This window comes from Pongo abelii, chromosome 1 (assembly GCF_028885655.2).
Source record: "Pongo abelii isolate AG06213 chromosome 1, NHGRI_mPonAbe1-v2.0_pri, whole genome shotgun sequence".
In the NCBI taxonomy this organism is placed as follows: domain Eukaryota; kingdom Metazoa; phylum Chordata; class Mammalia; order Primates; family Hominidae; genus Pongo; species Pongo abelii.
The window spans coordinates 42,877,072-42,902,665 of NC_071985.2; the positions used below are offsets into that span (position 1 = coordinate 42,877,072).

General features: G+C 43.6%; 1 protein-coding gene and 1 long non-coding RNA gene across 6 annotated transcripts; one reads left to right on the plus strand and one right to left on the minus strand.

The window, feature by feature from the left end:
* Nucleotides 1-385: 385 nt before the first annotated feature.
* On the minus strand, nt 386-14,014 carry DYRK3 (dual specificity tyrosine phosphorylation regulated kinase 3). 5 transcript variants are annotated; one of them, XM_054521825.2, is made up of 4 exons: nt 13,755-13,975; nt 12,544-12,637; nt 11,784-11,895; nt 386-2,191 (listed from the first exon to the last, which is right to left on the minus strand). In XM_054521825.2, the coding sequence occupies exons 2-4, from the start codon at nt 12,558-12,560 to the stop codon at nt 614-616; spliced, it is 1,707 nt and encodes a 568-aa protein (XP_054377800.1). In that variant the 5' UTR covers nt 12,561-12,637; nt 13,755-13,975; the 3' UTR covers nt 386-613. The 5 variants fall into 5 exon arrangements, with proteins under 5 accessions (XP_054377800.1, XP_054377804.1, XP_024090909.1 ...); XM_054521829.2 differs by having other exon boundaries at nt 13,452-13,776; XM_024235141.3 differs by lacking the exon at nt 12,544-12,637 and having other exon boundaries at nt 13,755-14,014.
* Nucleotides 14,015-14,032: 18 nt separating this feature from the next.
* Nucleotides 14,033-15,344, plus strand: LOC129048129 (uncharacterized). Its single transcript, XR_008510224.2, has 2 exons — nt 14,033-14,456; nt 14,569-15,344. It is a non-coding gene; the product is annotated as an uncharacterized LOC129048129 (long non-coding RNA).
* The last annotated feature ends 10,250 nt before the right edge of the window (nt 15,345-25,594 follow it).

Consider the following 25,594-nt stretch of genomic DNA (forward strand, 5'->3'; position numbering starts at 1 on the left):
AAATAACAACATAAAATAATAACACCAAACATCAGAGAACTGAAGGGAAGAGGAATGAGTCACTGAAAACCAGGGACACCAGTTGTCCAGGTCACCAACAGCTTCCTGATGCTCCCCCACCCCACAGTCTGCTGTGAGCTCTTTCACCTAGAATGAGCCTAGAGAATGGCCTAGTTGGGCAAGGGACCTAGCACTGGCTCTCAGCCACAACTAACACCACATCCCAAATTACCCCTCCAGAATGTCTAGTGTCCCGCCGATGGACACTAGAAGCGAGGAGTAGTTGGGATACTTTTGCTACACCTTCTATCTGGAGAGAAAGAAATGTAAACCAATAGTATAATACATCAGTTGAAATACATCTGACGATAATAACAAAGATGCATTGACCTATAAAAAGTCATTTAATGCATATTCCAGATGGCCAATACAGGCTGGTTAGGTAATTAGCCCTTGAAGAATTCTTTTATAGTCATATAAAAATGTTTTGTCTTGTTTAAAAAAAGTCTAGTCTAACAAAAACATCCACCAATGGGCTTGCATTTTTTCCATTTGCAGGTTTGCAAGATCATAAAAATATACACATATGCATCTCTGGGTATCTCTCTGTCCACTAGCTAATCAGTTTTGGCAATACACTGCATAGGGGTATACTACCATTGGTTTCTGACATTAAGTTAGCTTTAAGCTTATTGGCTATTCCAACAACTGGAGGCAGCTTAGAACCCAATCCCTGGAAAGCACTTGCAGGATTAACTACCCGTTTCCCTGACACCTTGTCTATGGTGGTGATAGGTCTGGGGACAGACTTGCTAATCCAAGGGTGTCTTAATGCTTGAGCTGGGGTCAAGCGGGCAGAGGGGTCCCAGTGAAGACACCTTTTCAAGAACTCTATAAACAAGTAGTCATCACACCCTTTCAGTGCTGTCCCCCAGTCTTTGCTGCCTGGAGGACCCCGCTTTTTACCCCTACGTGAGCGACCCCCCACAAGCACAACCCTCCCATCTGCCTGGGTAGTCACAGAGCAGTAGCGGGGTATGCCCTTGGAATTAATAAAGTACTTGGCACGCTTGGATTGCTCCAGAAGTTTTGGTGGTGGCATCCCTAGAAGCTCCATCATGCAGGCCAACTGGTCTCCTTCATCCTCTCCAGGGAAGAGAGGCTGTCCTGTTAAAAGTTCTGCAAGGATGCAGCCAAAACTCCATATGTCAATTGGTGTGCTGTAGCGGCTTCCTAAGATGATTTCTGGAGCTCTGTAGAACCGAGACTGGATATATGTGTAGAGCTTCTGGTACTCGAAACAGCTGGACCCAAAGTCAATGACCTTGGTTGAACTGCGCCCGTGGTGTTTCAGGAGAATGTTTTCTGGCTTCAGATCGCAGTGAATAATCTTATTTTTGTGGAGGGCATCCAAAGATTGCAAGATGGACTGGGCAAACTTGCGTACCAACTGGACGCTAAAACCCTGAAACTTGTTTTTTTTAATCAGCTCATAAAGGTCTATGCTCAGCAATTCAAAGGCCATGCAAACATGGTTCCGGAATGTGAAACTTTCCAGCATGTGGATAACGTTCATACTACCAGTTTTATCCTGTTTTTTAAGATGCTCCAAAATCCGGATCTCCTCAGCTGCTTGACGATGAAAGCGCTTCTCATTGCGCACCATTTTTAGGGCCACGTACTGTCGAAGTTTGTGATCATAGACCCTGGCCACCTGCCCAAAACTCCCCTTGCCGATAATTTTCAGCACCTCATATCGATAAGCTAGATGGTCTCGAGGTACATGAATATAGGCCCCATCTGCATCATCATACCCTCCATTATTGGGACCACCAATAACTCCATGTCTTTTTTTGGCATTTGGACCTACAAAGTAAATTTCTGGATAATTAATTATTTCCAGTTTCTCATAGGCAGTGAGGTGGTGTTTATATTGCTTCAGGGCTTGTTCTGGAGTCAGAGGCACCACTTTGGGTGCCTTGGATGAACTGTTGGATTTTACTGTATTCAAGCAATCTGAACTTTTACCCTCAGAAACAGTAGGAGAGCATTTTTCAGAGTCACTGATGCCATCTGACTGAATAGTATTGGATTTTCTGTTGCCAAATTCTTGAAACAGCTGTTCTACCTTCATCTCACCTCCATCCAAAAAGTGCTGAGTATGATCTCTTGTAAACTGTTCAGTGGTCATCTATGAAAGAGAAAATGAATGTAAGTCATTAAAAACATTAGAAAGATGGAAGAATCCTCCCTCCTCCAACTGAATAACAACAAAACATGTCCAGTCATGTTTACTTTAAGGTTAAAATGACCCAAAAAGATGATAAGAAAAGCAAGAGTCTCTAGAAACTTGTGTTATATTAATTTTCAGACTCCCTGAATATTGCAGCCATCCCTAACCCCCATACATGCCTTGCTTTGTTCAAGGCAAGATGATCTTACCACACCCCCCACATGCCAGGTCCCTTCTTACAGATGTGTCGTTGTATGAGAATCCTTCCACCCCTCATCCCCTCGACTCCTACATTCCTTCAAAGTCCAGTTCAATTCCTCTCTCTCCACTTAGAACTATGCCAAGCCCATACTAATTAATCTTACATCCTAACTGCAGCTTTTCCAGTTTGTGCCACATAATTTGGTACTTGATTATGTATAATATATGCACTATCTTACACTGTTTACTAATTGTTTCAAGTATCTTCCCAAATATTAAGGACATATAGCACGATCAAAATAATGCATACTGAAGTGTAAACAAGAAGGTACTATCAAGTGACAGAAGCAGAATTTGAACCAGAATAGGTCTTCTGGCCCCTATTCAAGGGCCCTTCCCATCAACATAACTCAGCACCAGGTTCTCCCAGCACCTGTAGACTAGCAGGGCTGAATGTTGACTATGGCCTGGAATCAACAAAGTGCTCAATCATCTACTCCCAGGTCCCCATATAAATTTCCGCAGCCTTTTAACTCAGTTCATTGAATCACAAAAGCTCTAAGATAAAGAGAACTCTTGAGATCATCTGGACCAATTCTTCAAGAACCTGATAACAGTGAGGGTCCAAGGTCCCTGGGGTACTTCTTATAAAACTCTTCCCTAGCAAGAGCCTACTTGATAAAGGAGTACTACTCCTTTCACCAGGTTTTCCACAATCTTCTCCTGGAAGGGATAGTGACCCACAGAAAAAAACTCTACTTACTCCTCTGAATTAAGATTCTTTGAACTGAAACAAGGTTTTTTGAAATAAGATGGAGGAAAAGAAGGACAAAAACAACCAAACACCTAAGTAAAATTAATATTAATTAATTACTATTAAGAAAAAAAGGGTAACTATGTGAAATGATAGATATATTTAATTGGCTTGACTGTAGTAACCATTTCACTATGTATATCAAAACATCATACTGTACACCTTAAAAAATAAAATTTTTTGGCCACGTGTGATGTCTCACGCCTGTAATCCCAGCACTCTGGGAGGCCGAGGCAGGTGGATCACTTGAGGTTAGGAGTTCGATACCAGCTTGGCCAACATGATGAAACTGTCTCTACTAAAAATACAAAAATTAGCTGGGCATGATGGTGCACACCTGTAATCCCAGTTACTTGGGAGGCTGAGGCAGGAGAATCGCTTGAACCCAGGAGGTGGAGGTTGCAGTGAGCCAAATCATGCTACTGCACTCCAGCCTGAGCGACAGAGTAAGACTCTGTCTCAAAAAAATAAACAAATAAAATAAAAAATAAAATAAAAACTTTGGCCAGGCATGGTGGTTCATCCCTGTAACCCCAGCACTTTGGGAGGCCAAGGCGGACAGATCACTTGAGGCCAGAAGTTTGAGACCAGGCTGGCCAACATGGCAAAACCCCACCTCTACTAAAAATACAAAAAAAAAAGGCCAGATGTGGTGATGCATGCCTGTAATCCCAGCTACTTGAAAGGCTGAGGCAGGAGAATTGCTTGAACCTGGGAAGCGAAGGCTACAGTGAGCCAAGATCACACTACTGCATTCCAGCCTTGGCAACAGAGTGAGAGACTGTCTCAAAAAAATAAAATAAAAAAAGAAATAAGTGAAAAATATTAAGAAGGGGCTGGAAAGATAAAAATGTTAAACCTGTTGTTAAAAATAAAAGGAAGTCTAGGATAAATAAAAGGAAGTCTAGGATACTTAAAAGAACAACTGTTTTTCCCAATGGACCCTGAAGAATTATGTCTTTTATCTGTTTGATAATTTCAGAGAGCCTGTAGTATGAGGAACAGATTAATTCCGGAGGAGCTCTGGGCTACAGTTATAATCTCTAAAAATGTAAGCTAAAAAATAGTCAAACCTTTAAAAACTAGAAATTTTAATATAACCTAAGCAAAACAAAAATTGTATTTATAAATTACCAAAAATAACAAAAAACAATATTAAAAAACATAAATGACAAAAATTTAAGTGTTGGCATACCTCAGACAGCCCCCGTAATTCAGTTATAAAAGTCCTGCTTGCTCCTTTTTAAAAGTCATTTAATCAATTTAAATATTTATAGAACCTTACAGTTATATGATGTATTATATGATCTTAAACAAAGTCAAGGAGCCAGTTCAAATGTAGCCACAGCTTGGCATTTAGTTTTAAAATAAAGGGGCCAGATATTGCCCAAGTACATATAGTCTCTCTGATACCAAAATAGAAAACTATCACTGGTCAAGAAAATAAACAGGCCCGCATATAGAATCTAAATATTGGCCAGCCGCGGTGGCTCACGCCTGTAATCCCAGCACTTTGGAAGGCCGAGGCGGGTGGATCACCTGAGGTCAGGAGTTCAAGACCAGCATGGCCAACATGGCGAAACCCTGTCTCTACTAAAAATACAAAAATTAGCCAGGCGTAGTGGCGCGCACCTGCATTCTCAGCTACTCGGGAGGCTGAGGCAGGAGAATTGCTTGAACCGGGGAGGTGGAGGTTGCAGTGAGCTGAGATCGCACCACTGCACTCCAGCCTGCAATCTATTAGGGAATAAATTTGGTGGAACTAGGAAAAGAATTTTAATTATTTGGTTTTAATTAGATTCACATAACAAAAACAAACATCTACAAGCATCTTGGTTAGTTTTCCTTAAAATCTTTACTACCTAACTTTAATTCATCTAAATATTTACTGCTTAAGTCTTTGAAACACATCCTGAAGAAAGAGGGAGCCAGAAGGCCTGGGTTGGGGTCCTGGCTATGCTACTTAAAAGCTGTAGGTCCAGCCAGGTGTGATGGCTCACGCCTGTAATCCCAGCACTTTGGGAGGCCAAAGAGGGCAGATCACCTGAGGTCGGGAGTTGGGGACGAGCCTGACCAACATGGGAAACCTCATCTCTACTAAAAATACAAAAATTAGCCAGGCGTGGTGGTGGGTGCCTGTAATCCCAGCTACTCGGGAGGCTGAGGAAGGAGAACTGCTTGAACCCAGGAGGCAGAGGTTGCAGTGGGCCAAGATTGCGTCACTGCACTCCATCCGGGGCGACAGAGCAAGACTACTTCTCAAAAAAAAAAAGCTGTAGGCCCCTGTTGCCTTCCTGAGCCTCAGTTTCTTTATCTGTAAGATGTGGATAATAATATCTACTTGCAGGATGTTGTGTGAATCAAATTCTAATTAAAAATAATAATTTCACCAACTATAAAATATTTAAAAGACACTGGTAAGAATTCAGCAAAATTCTCAATACATTAAAGTTTAGGTACACCCTTCCCCTTTCCCTTTTCTCTCTTCTCTCGCTGGTGGCTTCCTCCATTTCTCCAGTCTGATCTCCCTCCATCAAGCGTCTAGCACTAACTATGCCTTCTGCTCAATGAGGGCCCCCACAATAGGCCTTCACTTAGGATATATGGAATTGCCTCACCCACTTTCTCTCCACATAAAACATGCTTTCCACTCACTATACAATGTACTGTGTTACCTCTCCATGGATATTTGAACTTCAACAGAAGATCAATGCCCTAACCCAGAGGAATGCCTCTCTAGGAACTGCAATCACCAGTGACAAGCTGTTAGGAAAGGTATTTGTGGTGCAGGGTCTGTCCCTGGGAATTTCCCCTACTCTGCTTACGTGTAAGGCTGCACTGGCTCTGAAGGTCTTCATTTCTGTTTGTGATAATGACAGGGTCTCAGGTACACAACATTAATAAGAACAGATACATATCAGAAATGTAATTTCCACAGAACTATTACAATAATATTAAAGATGTCACTTGGAATCCCTGACTCATGGTTTTTCCTTAAAGTAAGCCTAAATTTCTCTCCTTGCAAAATAAGTCTTACCTTGCCTTTGGGAACTACACAGAGTGTCCAAATTTCAAGTAGGAGCCCTCTGGGTACCTAAAAGGGGCTGTGCTGTCCCTGCCTCTACCATTCTGTAGGTTCACCATCCCCACTACATGTGCCTTACCTCACCCACTCTCCTGTTCACATTCTCAACATAGGCTGCACTTTATGTCTCTCTTGAAGCATGCCTTCCAGAACAGAGCAGGCTGCTTCAGTGTAGCCCACCATCAATATCATCTTCTCCAGTGAATCTGGAGAATTCTGGGAGGTAATTTTTCCACACAGGGAGGGGTTCTCTTATTTTTTATTATTATTATATTTTTATTATCATTATTATAAGTTCTAGGGTACATGTGCACCACACACAGGTTTGTTACATATGTTACATATGTATACATGTGCCATGTTGGTGTGCTACACCCATTAACTCATCATTTACATTAGGTATATCTCCTAATGCTATCCCTCCCCCCTCCTCCCACCCCATGACAGGTCCCAGTGTGTGATGTTCCCCACCCTGTGTCCAAGTGTTCTCATTGTTCAATTCCCACCTATGAGTGAGAACATGTGGTGTTTGGTTTTCTGTCCTTGCGAGTTTGCTCAGAATGACGGTTTCTAGCTTCATCCATGTCCCTACAAAGGACATGAACTCATCATTTTTTATGGCTGCATAGTATTCCATGGTGTATATGTGCCACATTTTCTTAATCCAGTCTATCATTCATGGACATGTGGGTTGGTTCCAAGTCTTTGCTATTGTGAATAGTGCCGCAATAAACATACGTGTGCATGTGCCTTTATAGCAGCATGATTTATAATCCTTTGGGTATATACCCAGTAATGGGATGGCTGGGTCAAATGGTATTTCTAGTTCTAGATCCTTGAGGAATCGCCACACTGTCTTCCACAATGGTTGAACTAGTTTACAGTCCCACCAACAGTGTAAAAGAGTTCCTATTTCTCCACATCCTCTCCAGCACCTGTTGTTTCCTGACTTTTTAATGATCGCCATTCTAACTGGTGTGAGATGGTATCTCATTGTGGTTTTGATTTGCATTTCTCTGATGGCCAGTGATGAGCATTTTTTCATGTGTCTGTTGGCTGCATAAATGTCTTCTTTTGAGAAGTGTCTGTTCATATTCTTTGCCCACTTTTTGATGGGGTTGTTTGATTTTTTCTTGTAAATTTGTTTAAGTTCTTTGTAGATTCTGGATCTTTGTCAGATGGGTAGATTGTAAAAATTTTCTCCCATTCTGTAGGTTGCCTGTTCACTCTGATGGTAGTTTATTTTGCTGTGCAGAAGCTCTTTAGTTTAATTAGATCCCATTTGTCAATTTTGACTTTTGTTGCCATTGCGTTTGGTGTTTTAGTCATGAAGTCCTTGCCTATGCCTATGGCCTGAATGGTATTGCCTAGATTTTCTTCTAGGGTTTTTATGGTTTTAGGTCTAACATTTAAGTCTTTAATCCATCTTGAATTAATTTTTGCATAAGGTGTAGGGAAGGGATCCAGTTTCAGCTTTCTACATATGGCTAGCCAGTTTTCTCAGCACCATTTATTATATAGGAAATCCTTTCAGGGAGGGGTTCTCTTCTTAACTTTCTTTCCTTTCCTGTAAATAACTCAAATACTGGCCTGAATCAATTACATACCAAGTCTGATGTGTTATAAATAAAACCTTCCTTCCATTGTTCTAAAAAAATCTACAGTGTTCACACATATTAAACTATAATTGTTTTAAAACACTAAATATTTCCCCAAATGCCCATCAATCAAGGAGTAGATAAAGAAATTATGGTATATGTATATACAATAGAATACTACTTAGCCATAAAAAGGAATGAAATAATGGCATTCACAGCAACCTGGATGGAATTGGAGACCATTATTCTAAGTGAAGTAACTCAGAAATGGAAAACCAAACATGGTATGTTCTCATTCATAAGTGGGAGCAAAGCTATGATGAGGATGCAAGGGCTTAAGAATGATACAATGGACTTTGGGGACTTGGGGGATAGGGTGGTAGAGGAGTGAGAGATAACAGACTACACACTGGGTCCCGGTATATACTGCTCGGTAACGGGTGCACCAAAATCTCAGAAATCACCACTAAAGAACTTATTCATGTAACCCAAATACCACCTGTTCCCCAAAAACCTATTGAAAAAAAAACACTAAATATTTCTAGTCTAGGGTTATAATCACAATAACCAAGCAATGTATATGACTGACTCTACCAAGTATTTTCTTAACCATGTAATTATATCCAGAGACATAAATAATGTCATATTTATCATGTTTTATTTCATAAGAATGCTTCATATACCCTGCTAATTTGATGGGCTTCTGGCATTTCAAATAGAATCTTCTACTGTATTAATCAAGTCTTAAAAATCTTGCTGAGAGGTTGGGTGCAATGGCTCACGCCTGTAATCCCAGCACTTTGGGAGGCCAAGGCAGGCGGATCACGAGGTCAAGAGATCGAGATCATCCTGGCTAACACGATGAAACCCTGTCTCTACTAAACATACAAAAAATTAGTCAGGTGTAGTGGTGGATGCCTGTAGTCCCAGCTACTCGGGAGGCTAAGGCAGGAGAATGGCATGAACCCGGGAGGCGGAGCTTGCAGTGAGCCGAGATAGCGCCACTGTACTCCAGCCTGGGCGACAGAGCGAGACTGTGTCTTAAAAAAAAAAAAAAAAAAAAAATCTTGCTGAGAAATTCAAAAGGAATAAAGGAATATCCTTCTCACTCAGATATAAAACCCTACCTTTTCCCCAGCTCCCAAACCCTAAATCCCTGTAACACAAAACTTAACCCAATAAAAGCCTCTGGGCAGATGATTTATAGTTTACCATGAGAACGTAGGAGCATCTTGAATAAACGAAGCTAGAAAACTTTGTAAAAAAAGTAACAGGATCTCGGGATAGAGTCACGGCATAATGAAATTTAAGTGGCACCAAGAGCTCAAAAGGCAATTTTTATTTCATTTTTTTCAGCAAAATGAGTAAAGACAGCCAGGCACGGTGGCTCATGCCTGTAAACCCCGTACTTTGGGAGGCTGAGTTGGGTGGATAACCTGAGGTCAGGGGTTTGGGACCAGCCTGGCCAACATGGCGAAACCCCATCTCTACTAAAAATACAAAAATTAGCCAGGCATGGTGGCAGATGCCTGTAATCCCAGCTACTCAGGAGGCTGAGGCAGAGAGAACTGCTTGAACCCGGGAGGTGGAGGTTGCAGCAAGTTGACATTGCGCCACTGCACTCCAGCCTGGGCGAGAGACCGAGACTCGATCTCAAAAAAAAAAAAAAGAAATGAGTAATGAGTAAAGACATCTAAAATCTTCTTGCTCTCCCACAAAACTGTCATGCCTAATACCATGCAGTAAGAAATTCATTTTTGATCCTGAAACATACAATATAAGTAACCTACTGGAAGGTAAATAGCATCGGCTAACTATGAATCAAAGTTAAAATGACTTGGCCGGGCGCGGTGGCTTGCGCCTGTAATCCCAGCACTTTGGGAGGCTGAGGTGGGTGCATCACGAGGTCAGGAGTTCAAAACCAGCCTGACCAATACGGTGAAACCCCATCTCTACTAAAAATACAAAAATTAGCTGGGCATGTTGGTTGGTGCCTATAATCCCAGCTACTTGAGAGGGTGAAGCAGGAGAATCACTTGAACCCGGGAGGCAGAGGTTGCAGTAAGCCAAGATTGCGCCACTGCACTCCGGCCTAGGCAACAGAGTGACATTCCATCTCAAAAAAAAAAAAAAAAAAATCAGTTAAAATGACTTAAAGTCAGATGTTAACACTTCAACCCAATTGCAAATAGTTTCCTATAGAGGTGAACCAACTGGCAGCAAGTAACCAAGCAATCTGATGGGCAACACAAGATGTATATGGTTCTGAAGTTCTTAGACATTTTGACATATTAAAGAAACAAACTTGCAAAGAATGGAAAGAAACCCCACTACACTCCAAAAAGGGGACGAAAAATAGGGTGACCAGCCTTCAAAATATTTTTAGCTCACGTTTTGTATACTACTAGTGTTGAAAGTGGGGAAAAGGGCTGGGTGCGGTGGCTCACGCCTGTAATCCCAGCACTTCCAGAGGCCGAGGGAAGTGGACCACTTGAGGTCAGGAGTTAGACCAGCCTGACCAACATGGTGAAACCCTGTCTCTACTAAAAATACAAAAATCAGCTGGGTGTGGTGGCAGGCGCCTGTAATCCCAGCTACTCAGGAAGGCTGAGGCAGGAGAATTGCTTGAACCCGGGAGGTGGAGGTTGCAATGAGCTGACATGACACCATTGCACTCCAGCCTGGACGACAGAGCAAGACTCCGTCTCAGGAAAAAAAAAAAAAAAAAAGGAAAAGGTTGATTTTAAGCCAAAACTGATGACAACAGGAAGAACTATGAAAAATAGAAGTGATTTTTCCATATAGAAACAATTTCAGGTCTTAAACACAGAAATGTGAAAGAGAAATATTACAAATGAGTCAATTCAATTATTCAGTTTGTTCATCTGATGACATATGCAGCAAATTTTAAAGTCATACGATAGCCTCTCCTTGTCATGGAACTTGGCCAAACCCTGCTCTGCCTACCACTCTATGCATGCTGAAGGAATGTGAATTAATTTTATCTTAAGTTAAAAAAAAAAAAAAAAAGCTGCCGGGCGCCGTGGCTCACGCCTGTAATCCCAGCACTTTGAGAAGCCGAGGCAGGTGGATCACGAGGTCAGGAGTTCAAGACCAGCCTGACCAATATGGTGAAACCCCTGACTACTAAAAATACAAAAATTAGCCAGGCGTGGTGGCACGTGCCTGTAATCCCAGCTACTCAGGAGGCTGAGGCAGGAGAATCACTTCAACCCAGGAGGCAGAGGTTGCAGTGAGCCAAGATCATGCCATTGCACTCCAGCCTGGGCGACAGAGAGAGACTCCACCTCAAAAAAAAAAAAAAAAAAAAAAAAAAAAAAAAAGCTAAGTGTCTGCAGTCCCCAAAATGATTAAATGCATTAAAAACCAAACTGTTGTAGTTATCATCTATCTATAAAATGGTTCTCTTTAGTATACTAATAAACGAAGACTGCATTTCCACCGTGCAGGGGAAAAAAAACCCTGCAGATCTATGAATTCCGAGATGTTTTCTGTTTCCTATTTTTGTTAAAAGGAGCCTTTGTAATACCAGGTGTATATCATCCTATACAAAAATAAGCATTACCTAAATAAAAGTAGCATATTATTTTTTTCCTAGTGCTATATATTTATTCCAGTGGAAACTGAAATAAAAAGGTGAGCTCCAAACTGAAATCATTCTGAAAAGCTAAATTTGGACCACAGATATTGTTATTCCAAAGTCAAGAGAAATCAAAAAGAAACCAAAAGAAAGTCTGGTTGTCAGTGATACATAAGTGTACCTTGAGCATTAAGTAGCACTTCCTCCTTTCCAAAACAATTCATGTACAAAGAATTACTTCTTATACTTACATTTAGTCTTCTGGGTGGAGGTGGTTCAGAAGGATTGCAGAGTACATTTGAACAGGGGGGACATTTGGTTTCATCTATCATCATGAAGGTGTCATAGACACCATCCCCCAACCTAGTTAAAAGGATTACAGACAAAATCTGTCAGTAACTGAAGAATATAAAATCTTGTGTCTTAACTGCTTCATATCTGCCACAAGGAACAGTAACAGAAATAAATGTCTACACTACATTTTGGCACTGAATACAAACAACTGGGGTATTTGGAAGAGGAAAAGAGGAAATCCAACTTTTGTTTTTCAAGGACAGCATTTCTAGGTTTGTATTTTAAAACAGTTGAAACAAGTCTTTCTGAATGTTGTTAAAAACAATAAGGACTATCAGAAGGATCTCATAATAACTTACTACTTGAAAATAAAGGCTAGTTTGAATCTGAAGCTCATAGAGAAAAAAACAGACCAGAAAAAACTAACAAAGGTAATAGTTTCTCAAGTCAGAGACTTGGATTCTAATCTCAGCTCTAACACTGGCTGTGCTACCTTCTCCTCTGAGCCTGTCTTCCCCATGTTAATGGGAAGACTAGCTCCAGTCTACACACTTCTGGGTCTTACAGGCAAGAAATAAAAGGCCTTTTTAAGGCTGTCTTCTCTTTATTCATCTACTTACTTACCTACTTACATCTACCTAACTTGTAGAAAGATACAGTAAGTACTACAGCAAACACTAAAAGGATGCTCCAAATTATAAAATGTATTGAATTTACTTCTCTTTCCACTTCATTTTCTGGTGGATGGTGGAGGCAAAATTCTAAATGATTAAGGATCACTTCTCTGTTCTTTAACACTGTGGCTCCACCACTGTAAGGGAACACAAAAGACGGAGAGGATTTATTTAATCCACAAGATGGCCCTGAATAATGTATTTCATCTGCTACCAAGAACACGGATTTCCCAGTTACACACATCAGCATTTCATTGTATCATTTTACATGATACACTATGAATATAACAATGACGATGTTGCAGAGGAATAATTTTTAAACGTCTTTTAAAATATCCTGGAATATTCTGGTCACCTTTAAAAACTGTTTTGTGAAATTCATTCTAGAGTTTTCTTTATAGATGTGTTATAAAAACACAAAGGGAAAAAAACCGCTACAAATATTTTTGGAATGATCTTTTTAAAAACATGCTCACATTCTGATAGAATTATTTATATTTTTAACAGGGAATGGCTTCACCGACAGAAACCAAATATTCTGGATGTGACTGACCCTTTGCCATAAGCCTGATAAAACAAACCAGGATAGGCGTCCACATATATAAAGAAAAAGAAAACATGCAAAATTGCCTAGTGACTAACAGCCAAGGAAATTAACAAGAGTCTGCATGCAAATAAAGCGGGGAGCAGGGGTCTCTTCTCTCCATTTAGGTGTAAAATACAATGCAAGGTGGGGAATCTCTCAAAATAGGATCCGGAGAAAGCCGTACCCAACACAGCCCATAACCTGTACATTCGAAACTAGACCGCACCCCTCACAGCAAACCCCAAGAGTTCAGCCCTTGGTTATCCGCTCTAAGCAACAGGGCTCCTTTCCAAGGTATTGCTCCCGGGCTCCCCGCCTTCAATAAAAAGCCCCACAAAAAGTCCTAGATTTTCGTAATCCCTTACCATATACCCCGATCTAGGGTTTCAGAGGGAATCCAGGGGTGGAAATTCTTCTTGCTCTAACTCCGCTCTAGCCCCCTCCCCCGCGCCCGGTGAGACAGGGATGGGGGGAGGGGGCCCTGATGGAGGGGGGGAGGGGGCCCTGATGGAGAGGAGGTGGGGGCGGTCCCGGGGAGGCAGTCAGACCCCTGCCCTCGTCCCTCCTACTGAGGGCTCACTCTACCTCCTCCCCGCCCCCAAGCTTCGCTTGCCAGCGCCAGCCGCTCCCTGTGGCGCCTCCAGCCCGTTACCCCGTGGCGCCGTTACCTCCGCTGCTGGGGCGGGAGCCCGGCTCCAGGCGGCCCCGCATCCTTCCGCCCAGGCCCGCGAGCTGTGCCTCCCATCTGCTAGCTCGGGACCCCGCGCGGGGAGAGGCGCCAGTTGGGGGGTCCGACCGGCCACGCCACCTACGCCGGAACGGCTGCCTCCGCGGCGCGACGCTCCCACGGGTACTCTCAGCCAGACACTGCAGCTCAGCGCGCCTTCGCTCCGAACTGGCTCCGGCTGGGAAGTGGGGAGACGCAGCTGCAGGGGCGGGAGGGGGAGCGGCCTGGTCGCCTAGCAACCGCGGCACGCCCCCGGGAAACGCCTCGGCGCAGCTACGCGCTGACGCACGGGGGCGGGGCCCGTGGCCGGTAAAGGCCACGCGGCGCTCCTAGCCGGCGCTGGCATTGGCGCGGGAGGCGGGAGGCTGGAGGCTGGAGGCGAAGAGCTCGCGGCCTAGGCTGCTCGGGTTCCCTGGCGCGAGCTGTGGACGGAGAGAGGGGTCCGGAAAAGGAGGGGTGAAAGTAGCAGTTAGCCCGCGGTCTCAGAAGGGCTGCCCGCCCCTCGCGGTCCGCGGTCCCTTAAGTAGCACGTTGCGTCCTGGAAGTTCTAAAACCTCCCGCTTCAATGTGAATTTTAAATTAATGAAAACATTTGTGTATTGTTTTAGACTTTCCCATCGCGGGTACGGCCCTCCGGGGGTTGGTGAGTTACATAAGAAAGCAATAATAATAAACCCATTTATTGACACGATGCCTCCATTTATGAATATTTGATCTCAGTAACCGAGGTACCCGACGACTTTCGTCTTTTACAGACTTAGCTGGGATGCAGATAGAAGCTGGGCCTTTGTCTGACTCCCCTCCAACAGTCAGCCACAGACGGGAAGGCAGCGCAGGAAACTGAGGCCAAAGGAGCCGCGCTTCCACATGAGCATGAAGCGGCAAAGCCTGAACTAGAAGCTTCTAACGCCTAACCGTCATCTTGCAGCACCAGGACCTCTGCAAGGCCCTTCCTGACTTTTTCCTTAGAATGTGTGTATATGTGTCTTTTTCCTTTTCTGATGCTAAGACACCTCACAAACACCAATGTTAAGTAGATTTCCATCGTTGGAGGTTAAAACACCCGAACACAGGTGTTTTCTTGAGTGTGGCATCCGGTCAGATGTTTTATGGGTTTGTTTGTTTTTAAAAAAAAAAAATTTCCTGGAAGACGGGTGGTAAGAACCAGTCAGAGTTTGTAAACCCACCAAGCACGAGGCGGTCGGACCGTCCAGATTCTGGAGTCCAGAAGACACCAAACGTTCTCAGAATGCCGAACGCGGGCGCCACCTGGTGGGACTAGAACGCTCATTGTCCCAAAACAGCATAGCACAGTTCCCATAAATCTTAAAAATTCCCATCCAAGGCTCATTTCCGTGTGACTGAAAGTCATATTCTCTGTTCTCATGACTCCAAGTAAAAATGTCCCTAAAGAGCCAAAGTATCTTCACTGTATAAACTAATAATCTATTGGTTTGGGGAATTTTATCTTTTGTGATCAATGTTACTTTAGCCTTTCTATGATATACATATAAATAAAAAAGTTTTCTTACATGATGATTTTTTAAAGTTTATTTTATAAATAAATTTTTTCTTTTTGTCTCTCCTATTTTATAAATAAATTTTTTCTTTTTGTCTCTCCCTTCCCCCACTCTGCAACCAGAGCAGTTCTGCTTTCACAGGGGTTTGTATTTGGGCTCTTACGAAGCTTTTGTTTGAAGAAAGAGTTCCATGGCAACGCAAAGATTGGACGAGGTTACTGTTGAAGTCCCTTCCATCTCTAAGATTGCAAAATTCTATTAAATAATCCCCGTTCTCAGTACTCATGTAGACACCTCAGACCACTTTACTGCCCTCCCTAAACAGTTGAATGAGACTTGCCCCCACATGATTTCTTACCTTATTCTGAATCACTGCTCGTGAGAGGATTGCATCCGCAGTCTGTGTTTAAGACACATCTTCCAGAGCCAAGTGGAAGCGTTCCTGCTCCCTTTCTTGCTCCTAAGGTGGGAAATACAGAGGCCGCCTTTGTCTTTAGCCTATTGTTCCCATGGTCAAGGGAAAGAGGACTCCTCGAGGGTGCTGGAGCCTCATAAATCTCTGACCTTAGTGACCCAATGTTTCTTCAAAGAGCCCCTGTATGATGGGGTTAATGTCCCATAAGGGATCTGGCAGGAGCCTCCACACCCCTGCTGAGCGCTGCCCTGTCCCCTCCAGCTCCCAAGCAGCTTCCACATCATTCATGCCCTTTCTTCCCCTCCAAAGCCTCATTCAAGAGTAGTTTAAAATCACCATTATCATTCTCCGTGCAGTTAAAGTCAGATTTACCCACCATGAATTAGCCAAAAGTCATATAAGATGCATGTCTGTCCTTTGAAGCCAATTCCAAGACATCTGCAAAATAAGGTACCTGCAAGTTCTAATACATTGACTAAGGAAATAACAGTAAAAAAGATGCAACTATTCCAGGATCTTAAAAACCCACTGGGACATTCACAATGTGGTCAAAGTTTCAAATGCACAGATTAAGAAAACATCCCCGTGGCCACATGTACCTGGAATTTTGTGATGAAATAGCTGTTGGTGGGTTATGTTAAGTTTGGACGAGTTCCATTGGTATACATTTCTATACAGCAAAATGTGCCATAATGCCTACTGTGACATGCGCATCACAGAACTGGAAAATATTTTTAAAAATCATTTGGAGAGAACCAGTGAAACTTACTTTTTTCCTCAAGCTGTATTAACCTCAAATTGACCTGTGTTCCTGAAATACATACTTGCTATTTTTTTCAGAAACACTGAAATCTAGCTCACTGGAACACTAAAGCCATGGCTTATTTTTCTGGAGCCTCAGAAAACTGTCTCTCTTCTATACCTCAGGCATCTCCTGTTCTTATGCCCTCCCCTCTCCACCAAGATTTGAAAAATGCCCCTTATTAACAAAGCAAACAAAAGCCATGCCTGCACTGCTGTAGTACAGCTACAAGTAAGACACACGTAGTTCTGTGTCTCCTAAACCCTAAAGGTTGTCCTTATTATCCCAAACTCTTCACCTATTTTTCTTTTCCAAAACTTTTGCCATCTTTTTCCGCTTGCTCCTCCTAAGTCAGCGTGACCAGTTCCACCTATAGCCCTGAGGGGTCCTATGAAGCTTCATTTCTGAAATCTTGAAACCAAACCAGGAGTCTTTCTAATCATCATTACCATTTGCTAAGTATTTATTATGTTCCAAGCACTATCTGAAGCACTTTAACATATTTGCTCATTTAAAACTCACAGTAGTCCTGTGAGATAGGTATTATCTCCATCCTACACTTCAGAAAACAGTCTCAGAGTTTAATAACTTGCCCAAGGTCACCCAGCCAGCAAGTGATGAGCTGAAATTCAAACCCTGGTCTGTTTGATTGAAAAACTCAGCCCCTCGACTGCCTGTATTCCACCTGTATTCCCTGAGCCTGGCAGGCTAGCCCAGGCTAGACTACTGGACCCTTGAATTCTGCGACATAGTTTCTCTTGATTTAAGATTCTGAAGGTGGTAAGCAGAATGATAGTTCCCCAAAGATGTCCACATCCTAATTCCAAGAATCTGTAAATATGTCACTTTACTTGACAAAAAGGGACTTAGCAAATGTGATGAAGTTAAGGATCTTGAGATGGGGTGATTTTCCTAGATTATCTGAGTGGGCCCACTGTAATCACAGGGGTCCTTTTAAGATGGAAGGGGAGGCCAGGTGCAGTAACTCATGCCTGTAATCCCAGCACTTTGGGAGGCCAAAGTGGGCGGATCACCTGAGGTCAGGAGTTCGAGACCACCCTGGCCAACATGGTCAAACCCTGTCTCTACTAAAAATACAAAAATTAGCTGGGCGTGGTGGTGTGTGCCTGTAGTCCCAGCTACTCAGGAGGCTGAGGCAGGAGAATCACTTGAACCCAGGACGCAGAGGTTGCAGTGAGCAGAGATCATGCCACTACACTCCAGCCTGGGTGACAGAGTGAGACTCCATCTAAAAAAAAAAGATGGAAGGGGAAAGCAGGAGGGTCAGAGAGGGAAATGTGACCATGGAAGCAGAGGTCAGAGAGGGAAAGAGATTTGAAGATGCTGTTGTTGGTCTTGAAGATGGAGGAAGGGGCCATGAGTTAAGGAATGAAGGTGGCCTCTAGAAGCTGGAAAAGGCAGGGAAACACATTTTCCTCTAGAGCTTCCAGAAGGAACGAATCGCTGCTTACACCTCAATTTTAGGACTTCTGACTTCCAGAACTGTAAGATAATACATTTTCCTTGTTTCAAGCCACTAAATTTGTAGTAATTTGTTGCATTAAAGCTTAGGAACCTTGGGTACTGTAGTAGATTAAACATAGCACATCCTTTGCAGCTGCTCCCAGGGAGTGGAGGAAACGATTTTCCTGGTTCTTGAAACTGACTGTCCACGTGACTTGATTTGACCAATAACACGTGAGGAATTTAGGCGCTTAGGCCTCAGGAGACCCCCCTAACAGCTTCTTCTCTCTTGCTCTTAGATGCTGCCACCATGTGGACAAGTCTGAGCTGGATTTCTGTAGTCCTCAGCTAATACCAATTGCCAGACAAGTGAGGGAGGCCACCTGGCTGTGTTGCCAGCTGACAGCAGCCACATGAGAGTTCCACATAAAGCTAGCAGAATGACCTCTTGGCTGCACCCCGCCCAAATCAACAGCCCCTTGAGAATTATAAGCAAATAAAATGATTAAGCCACTAAGCTTTGGGGTACTGCAATAAAGAAATGATAGGGCTACTTTTGAAAAATACCAATTATGCCTACCCTCCTTCCCACCAGATCTAATTGAGAGGTGACAGCGTGCTGGCAGTCCTCACAGCCCTCGCTCGCTCTCGGCGCCTCCTCTGCCTGGGCTCCCACTTTGGTGGCATTTGAGGAGTCCTTCAGCCCACCACTGCACTGTGGGATTCCCTTTCTGGGCTGGCAAAGGCTGGAGCCCACTCCCTCAGCTTGCAGGGAGGTGTGGAGGGAGAGGCGCGAGTAGGAACTGGGGCTGCGAGCGGCGCTTGCCGGCCAGCTGGAATTCCGGGTGGGCGTGGGCTTGGCGGGCCCCGCACTCGGAGCAGCTGGCCAGCCCTGCTGGCCCCAGGTAATGAGGGACTTAGCACCCGGGCCAGCGGCTGCGGAGGGTGTACTGGGTCCCCCAGCAGTGCCAGCCCACCGGCGCTGCACTCAATTTCTCACTGGGCCTTAGCTGCCTTCCCGCGGGGCAGGCCTCGGGACTGCAGCCTGCCATGCCTGAACCTTCCCCCGCCTCCGTGGGTTCCTGTGCAGCCCGAGCCTCCCCGACGAGCGCCGCCCCCTGCTCCATGGCGCCCAGTCCCATCGACCACCCAAGGGCTGAGGAGTGTGAGCGCAGGGCGCGGGACTGGCAGGCAGCTCCACCTGCAGCCCCGGTGCAGGATCCACTAGGTGAAGCCAGCTGGGCTCCTGTGTCTGGTGAGGACGTAGAGTCTTTATATCTAGCTCAGGGATTGTAAACACACCAATCGGCACTCTGTATCTAGCTTAAGGTTTGTAAACACACCAATCAGCACCTTGTGTTTAGCTCAAGGTTTGTAAGTGCACCAATCGACACTCTGTATCTAGCTGCTCTGGTGGGGCCTTGGAGAACCGTTACGTCTAGCTCAGGGATTGTAAACACACCAATCAGTACTCTGTACCTAGCTCAAGGTTTGTAAACACACCAATCAGCACCCTGTGTTTAGCTCAAGGTTTGTGAGTGCACCAATGGACACTGTATCTAGCTGCTCTGGTGGGGCCTTGGAGAACCTGTGTGTCGAAACTCTGTATCTAACTAATCTGATGGGGACGTGGAGAACCTTTGTATCTAACTCAGGGATTGTAAACGCACCAATCAGCGCCCTGTCAAAACAGGCCACTCGGCTCTACCAATCAGCAGGATGTGGGTGGGGCCAGATAAGAGAATAAAAGCAGGCTGCCGGAGCCAGCATTGGCAACCCGCTGGGGTCCCTTGCGACGCTGTGGAAGCTTTGTTTTTTCGCTCTTTGCAATAAATCTTCCTACTGCTTACTCTTTGGGTCCACACTGCTCTTGTGAGCTGTAACACTCACTGCGAAGATCTGCAGCTTCATTCCTGAAGCCAGCGAGACCAGGAGCCCACTGGGAGGAATGAATAACTCCAGACACGCTGCCTTAAGAGCTGTAACCCTCACTGTGAAAGTCTGCAGCTTCACTCCTGAGCCAGCGAGACCACGAACCCACCAGAAGGAAGAAACTCCGAACACATCAACATCAGAAGGAACAAACTCCAGACGCGCCACCTTAAGAGCTGTAACACTCACCGCGAGGATCCGCGGTTTCATTCTTGAAGTCAGTGAGACCAAGAACCCACCAATTCCAGACCTATAATGATGAACAGTTTCTTGGTAAGGATCTCTGCTCATATTTTTATTGTGGCTGTTGTTCATCAGCCAGGTTTGGAAGTCACTAGTGTAGACCTTGGAGACCAAGTCCTATTGAGTCACCTGGCTCTTGGAAGGTCTTAGAAGACCAATATACCTGCTCTATTCACAGCATTTGGGCCAAGGAACTAGTTCTCTCTCAATCACCTAGTGTACAGGTTAGGGCTTTTTCTATTGCAAATGTCGAACTAAAACTGTTTAAAGAAAGTGTACTGGCTGGGCGCAGTGGCTCACGCCTGTAATCCCAGGACTTTTGGAGGCTGAGGCAGGTGGATCACCTGAGGTCAGGAGTTCGAGACCAGCCTGGCCAACATGGTGAAACCTCATCTCTACTAAAAATACAAAAATTAACCAGGTGTGGTGGCGGGCACCTGTAATCCCAGCTACTTGGGAGGCTGAGGCTGAGGCTTGAACCCAGGAGGTGGAGGTTACAGTGAGCAGAGATTGTGCCATTGTACTCCAGCCTGGGTAAAAAGAGCAAAACTGTCTCAAAAAAAAAAAAGAAAAAGAAAAAGAAAAGAAAATGTACCATACACCTTTTTTACAGTATTTTTTAAAAGCAGTAAAGCTAAATTTGGATATGACGGGTGCCTGTCCTATCTCCATTTCTTGTTTCTATATTCCAACATGCTAGTTTCATTCTCAGGGTTCTTTTGTGCAACCAAGATGGCAACTGCAGTTCCAGGTTCAACTCAGTAGAAAAGCTGTCTCAGTCATCCCACAGTCTCACTGTAATTCACTGGCTTTGACTGGGCCCATTCTTAAACCAAATATGCAGCCAGGAAAATGTAATACTCTGGTCAGGCCTGAGGCTCCTAGACACAGCAGTAGAAACATATTGGACAGAAAGTTAGGAAAACAGTGACCTTCAGAGGAAAGTTGCTATAGCGGGTCCCAAAAAAGAGATAAGTGAATATGGTACAGCAAACACAACAGATATTCACTACAGCTAGGTGTTGGAAATCAGCTTTATCTGTGACCTGAAAGTCCACATCAGGGTCACCAGGCTACTGGAAGTCTTTAAAATTCCCAAGTCTCAAAAGCCTGGACACCAGACTTTGAAATGCATCTTACCATGTCACCCAAATGATGGAAGACAGGTTCACCTCTGCCTCAAAAATGGCCCCCAAGCTCTATAAAACAATTCATGAAGTACTTCCATGCATGATAATTACAGCCCAGCAGCTAGGGGCCCTACCACCATGCCTCTGTGTTCCTAATTCTCAAATTTCATTCACCTGTCTGTACTTTAATAAAAGCTGGATTGGGTGTGTTCCAGTCAAACTTGTTCCTAGGAAGCTAATCCACTAGGGTTGTTAAAACTAAGCTGGAAATGTAAGAAGTTGGAGAATATTGTTTTTATTTAGATTACATTCATGGAGACAACCATATGTGCCTGGAAGAAATGCTTGGTTGAGCGCCTAGTGGGAACAGTTGAGGGATAAGGGTAAGGCTCCCAAGAGAAATTCCAAAAAATCCTTATGATCCCTATACTGTCTCAAAGCAGGGTAGGTCCAGTTGTCCACAGGATTGGGGAGTCTCAAGCTGGAGGTCCTCCTCTCTGCCCTTTCCTCTGCCCAGCTCAGCCCCTTCTCTAATAATGATGAGCAAATATCTGGGTTGGAGGAAAATTCAGGTGTTTCCATGGGCATTGATTAGAATGATATATGCATGGGTCTGTCTCACTCCTTGATTATTTATTAATAATTTTCATATTCCCCATGCCAGACACTAGTGGCTCTCAGCAAGGATGCTGATGTCAGCAGTATTTTAGAAATTATTCCCCAATACATGGACATCTCTGTCTTATTTGTCCTACTTTCCCAACATTTTACTTGCTGGTCACCTTGGCTTGAGAAAGCCTTCACTTTTGTTTGTTTGCTTGCTGCTTACTTGCTTGCTATTTAAGAGAAAAGCCTGCTCTTGTCCTGGAAGCCTGGAAATACACACAGCCTTCCTAAGCTGAGACCCATGCAGGAACTGCAGAGATCAGGAAATATGTCTCCACTGGGCCCTGAAAACCAGCCTCTTTCGTTCAGGATTCCCAGGCCCTCCTTGGCTTTCTCTATTGTCCGGAGCTCCAGGAGCTGCTCTCTCCTCTGATGCTCTGACTACTTTCTTCTTTCTTCTTCTTCTTTCTTTTTCTTTCTTCTTCTTCTTTCTTCTTCTTCTTTCTTCTTCTCCTTCTTCCTTCCTCTTCTTTGTCTTCTTTCTTCCTCTTCTTGTGTGTGTGTGATCATTTTAATAGTTGATACCAATCCAATTTTTTAAATTATGCTTTAAGGTAAAGGGATTTGAGAGGATGTCTTTCTGTATTCTAGTTTTGGATTGAGATCAGGATTTCCAGAATCCTGTAAAACTCAGTGGCCTCCAGGTTCCAGGCTCCTTTTCACCATCTTTAGGGTCTCAGTACTGCTCTCCTGAGATACAGATAGCACTACTGAATTAGGAAATCACGATTTTCAATGAGGGAGACACCTTTAAAGAACTCTATTTTTATCCAGTTTGTGCTCCTTAATAATATTGAAACGAAGTTCAAGAAAGGTCCACTGAAGTAAGAGCAACATGTCCTCATATCATCTTTCCCCATAGGTGTCATAGCCCTAGTAACTGGAGAGAACTGGAAAGGAAATTTGACTTTTTAAAATCCAGCCTCTAAAAGAACAATGAGACTGCAAGGCATTGCCTATACTCATAAAGTCTTTGATTAAAGAAATAGCTGGGCCAGACACAAAATCCCAGCACTTTGTGAGGCCAAGGCGGGCGGATCACAAGGTCAGGAGTTCGAGACCAGCCTGGCCAACATAGTGAAACCCCATCTTTACCTAAAAAAAAAAATTAGCTGGGCATGGTGGCACACACCCGTAATCCCAGCTACTTGGGAGACTGAGGCAGGAGAACTGCTTGAACCTGGGGGGCAGAGGTTGTGGTGAGCTGAGATCACACCACTGCACTCCAGCCTGGGTGACAGAGTGAGACTCCATCTCAGAAATAAAAGAAACAAAACAAAAAAACCAAATAGCTTTACCTGTAGACTACCTGAACTTCTTAAGAAATACCATCAACATTGAAGTGATCCAAAAACCACAGTTTCAGCTTCTTTTCCTCCAGATGTGTGCACCAAAATCAAACAGATTGTATTTAACAAATGTCTTTTATAGGCAAGGCCCTTTGCTAGGTGTACAGAAGGAACCAGATCCTCATCCATACCCCATGATCTCCACGGAGGCCCCGCTTTTCTCCTGCCTGTCTTTGTTTTTCACTCACAAAGAATCAAGTTCTCAGCTCACAGTCATTGAATCTGTACCTTTTATGGGAACTTAACAGCTTCCATCCACTTTTCCTAAATAGTCCTCTCATTTTTGGCTCTACCTGCCTTTCTTGGGCTGGACCTCACAAGCTCAGCATATCCCCACTGTATGACCAGGATATGTGTAGTTGGGTTGCCAGAAAAAATACAGAATGCCCAGCTGAATTTACATCTCAGATAAATAATGTTTAATTTTTAGTATAATTGTGTCCCCTGTAATATTTGGAATATAATATACTAAAAACTGATTTGATGTTTATCTGAAATTCAAATTTAACTGAGCGCTTCATGTTTTTGTTTTATAAATCTTAATACTACATGGAAGGCATAAAATCTTCAGCTGTAATTCCTTAAATTAGACTTGAAACCTAATCTTAGAAAAATCATCCTAAGTAACTTTTCCTCTTTCCCTCTTACAAACGTATATAACCTCACACCTACTCAAGTGCATATAATCTTATTCCCTAATTTTTAATTTTTGAATTTTTTATTGACTAATTTTTAAGGTAAATTTTATACCCAGCAAAATGCACAGCTCTTTTTTTTTTTGTGGGGGGGTTTGCCAATGTGCTACTTTATTTATTTTTATTATTATACTTTATGTTCTAGGGTACATGTGCACAACGTGCAGGTTTGTTACATATGTATACATGTGCCATGTTGGTGTGCTGCACCCATTAACTCTTCATTTACATTAGGTATATCTCCTAATGCTATCCCTCCCCCCTCCACCCACCCCACAACAGGCCCCGGTGTGTGACGTTCCCATTCCTGTGTCCAAGTGTTCTCATTGTTCAATTCCCACCTATGAGAGAGAACATGTGGTGTTTGGTTTTTTGTCCTTGCGATAGTTTGCTGAGAATGATGGTTTCTGGCTTCATCCATGTCCCTACAAAGGACATGAACTCATTCTTTTTTATGGCTGCATAGTATTCCATAGTGTATATGAATGCACGGCTCTTAAATGCATATTGCGATGAGTTTCAGCAAATGTGTACCCCTGTGCAACATACACTAAATCAAGATATAGAATATTTCCATAACTCTAGAGAGTTCCCTTGTGCCCCTCTCCAGTTAATTATCTCATCCCAGAAATAACCATCATAGATTAGTTTTGCTTGTTCTTGACTCTCATATAAATGAAATTATACAGCATGTATATATTAGTCAGTTCAGGCTACCACAACAAAGATAACATAGACTGGGTGGTTTAAACAAGAGACATTTATTCTTTCACAGTTCTGGAGGCTAGAAGTTCGAGATTAGGGTGCCAGCATGGTTGGGTCCTGGTGAGGGCCCACTTCTGGTTTGCAGATGGGTGCCTTCTCCATGTGAGCTCACATGGCCTTTCCTTCAATAGGCCAGAGGTCTAAAGGCAAGGTGTTGGCAAAGCTGGTTCCTTCTGGAGACTGAGAATCTTCCATGCCTCTCTCACAGCTTCTGGTGGGCTGCTGGCAGTCCTTGACATTATTTAGCATGCAGATACATCACTTTGGTCTCTGCCTCCTTTGTCACAGGGTCTTCGTTCTTCTGTCTCTGTCTCCATGTGTCCTCTCCTCCTTTTATAAGGACAATAGTCATTGGATTTAGGGCCTACCCTAATCCAGTTTGACCTCATCTTAGCTTAACTATGATGTCTGCAAAGACTGTTTCCAAATAAGGTCACATTCTAAGATTCTAGGTGGACATGAATTTTGGAGAGACACTATTCAACCCACTACAGATAAATACCTAAGAGGTGGAATTGTTCAACCACCTTGTATACTACTTAAATTCTTATATCCCTAAATTTTACCTATGACCTTTTTGGCCCTCTTGTCTTCTAACAGTGAAAGTATGGTACTAAGGCAGAAGTTTTGAAAAATTAAAGGAATAGTAGTTGGAAAAGTCACAGCTGCCAATATATTGCTATTTATATTTCCTAACCCTCCTATGCTATCATACCACACTCTACTGCTTCCACACTAAAGCCCACATGCTTACGGTATCAAAGTGAAACAGGAAAGAGATTCAATGGGAGTCTAGTTTC

Bases quoted from the DNA above. Each gene is read 5' to 3' on its own strand.
- DYRK3 (XM_024235141.3), bottom strand. From the start codon at position 13,831: ATGGGAGGCACAGCTCGCGGGCCTGGGCGGAAGGATGCGGGGCCGCCT. The intron at 11,896-13,754 runs GTAACGGCGCCA...CCTTTTAACTAG, and splicing joins CTCCCGCCCCAGCAGCGGAG to GTTGGGGGATGGTGTCTATG. The intron at 2,192-11,783 runs GTAAGTATAAGA...TCTCTTTCATAG, and splicing joins CTCCACCCAGAAGACTAAAT to ATGACCACTGAACAGTTTAC.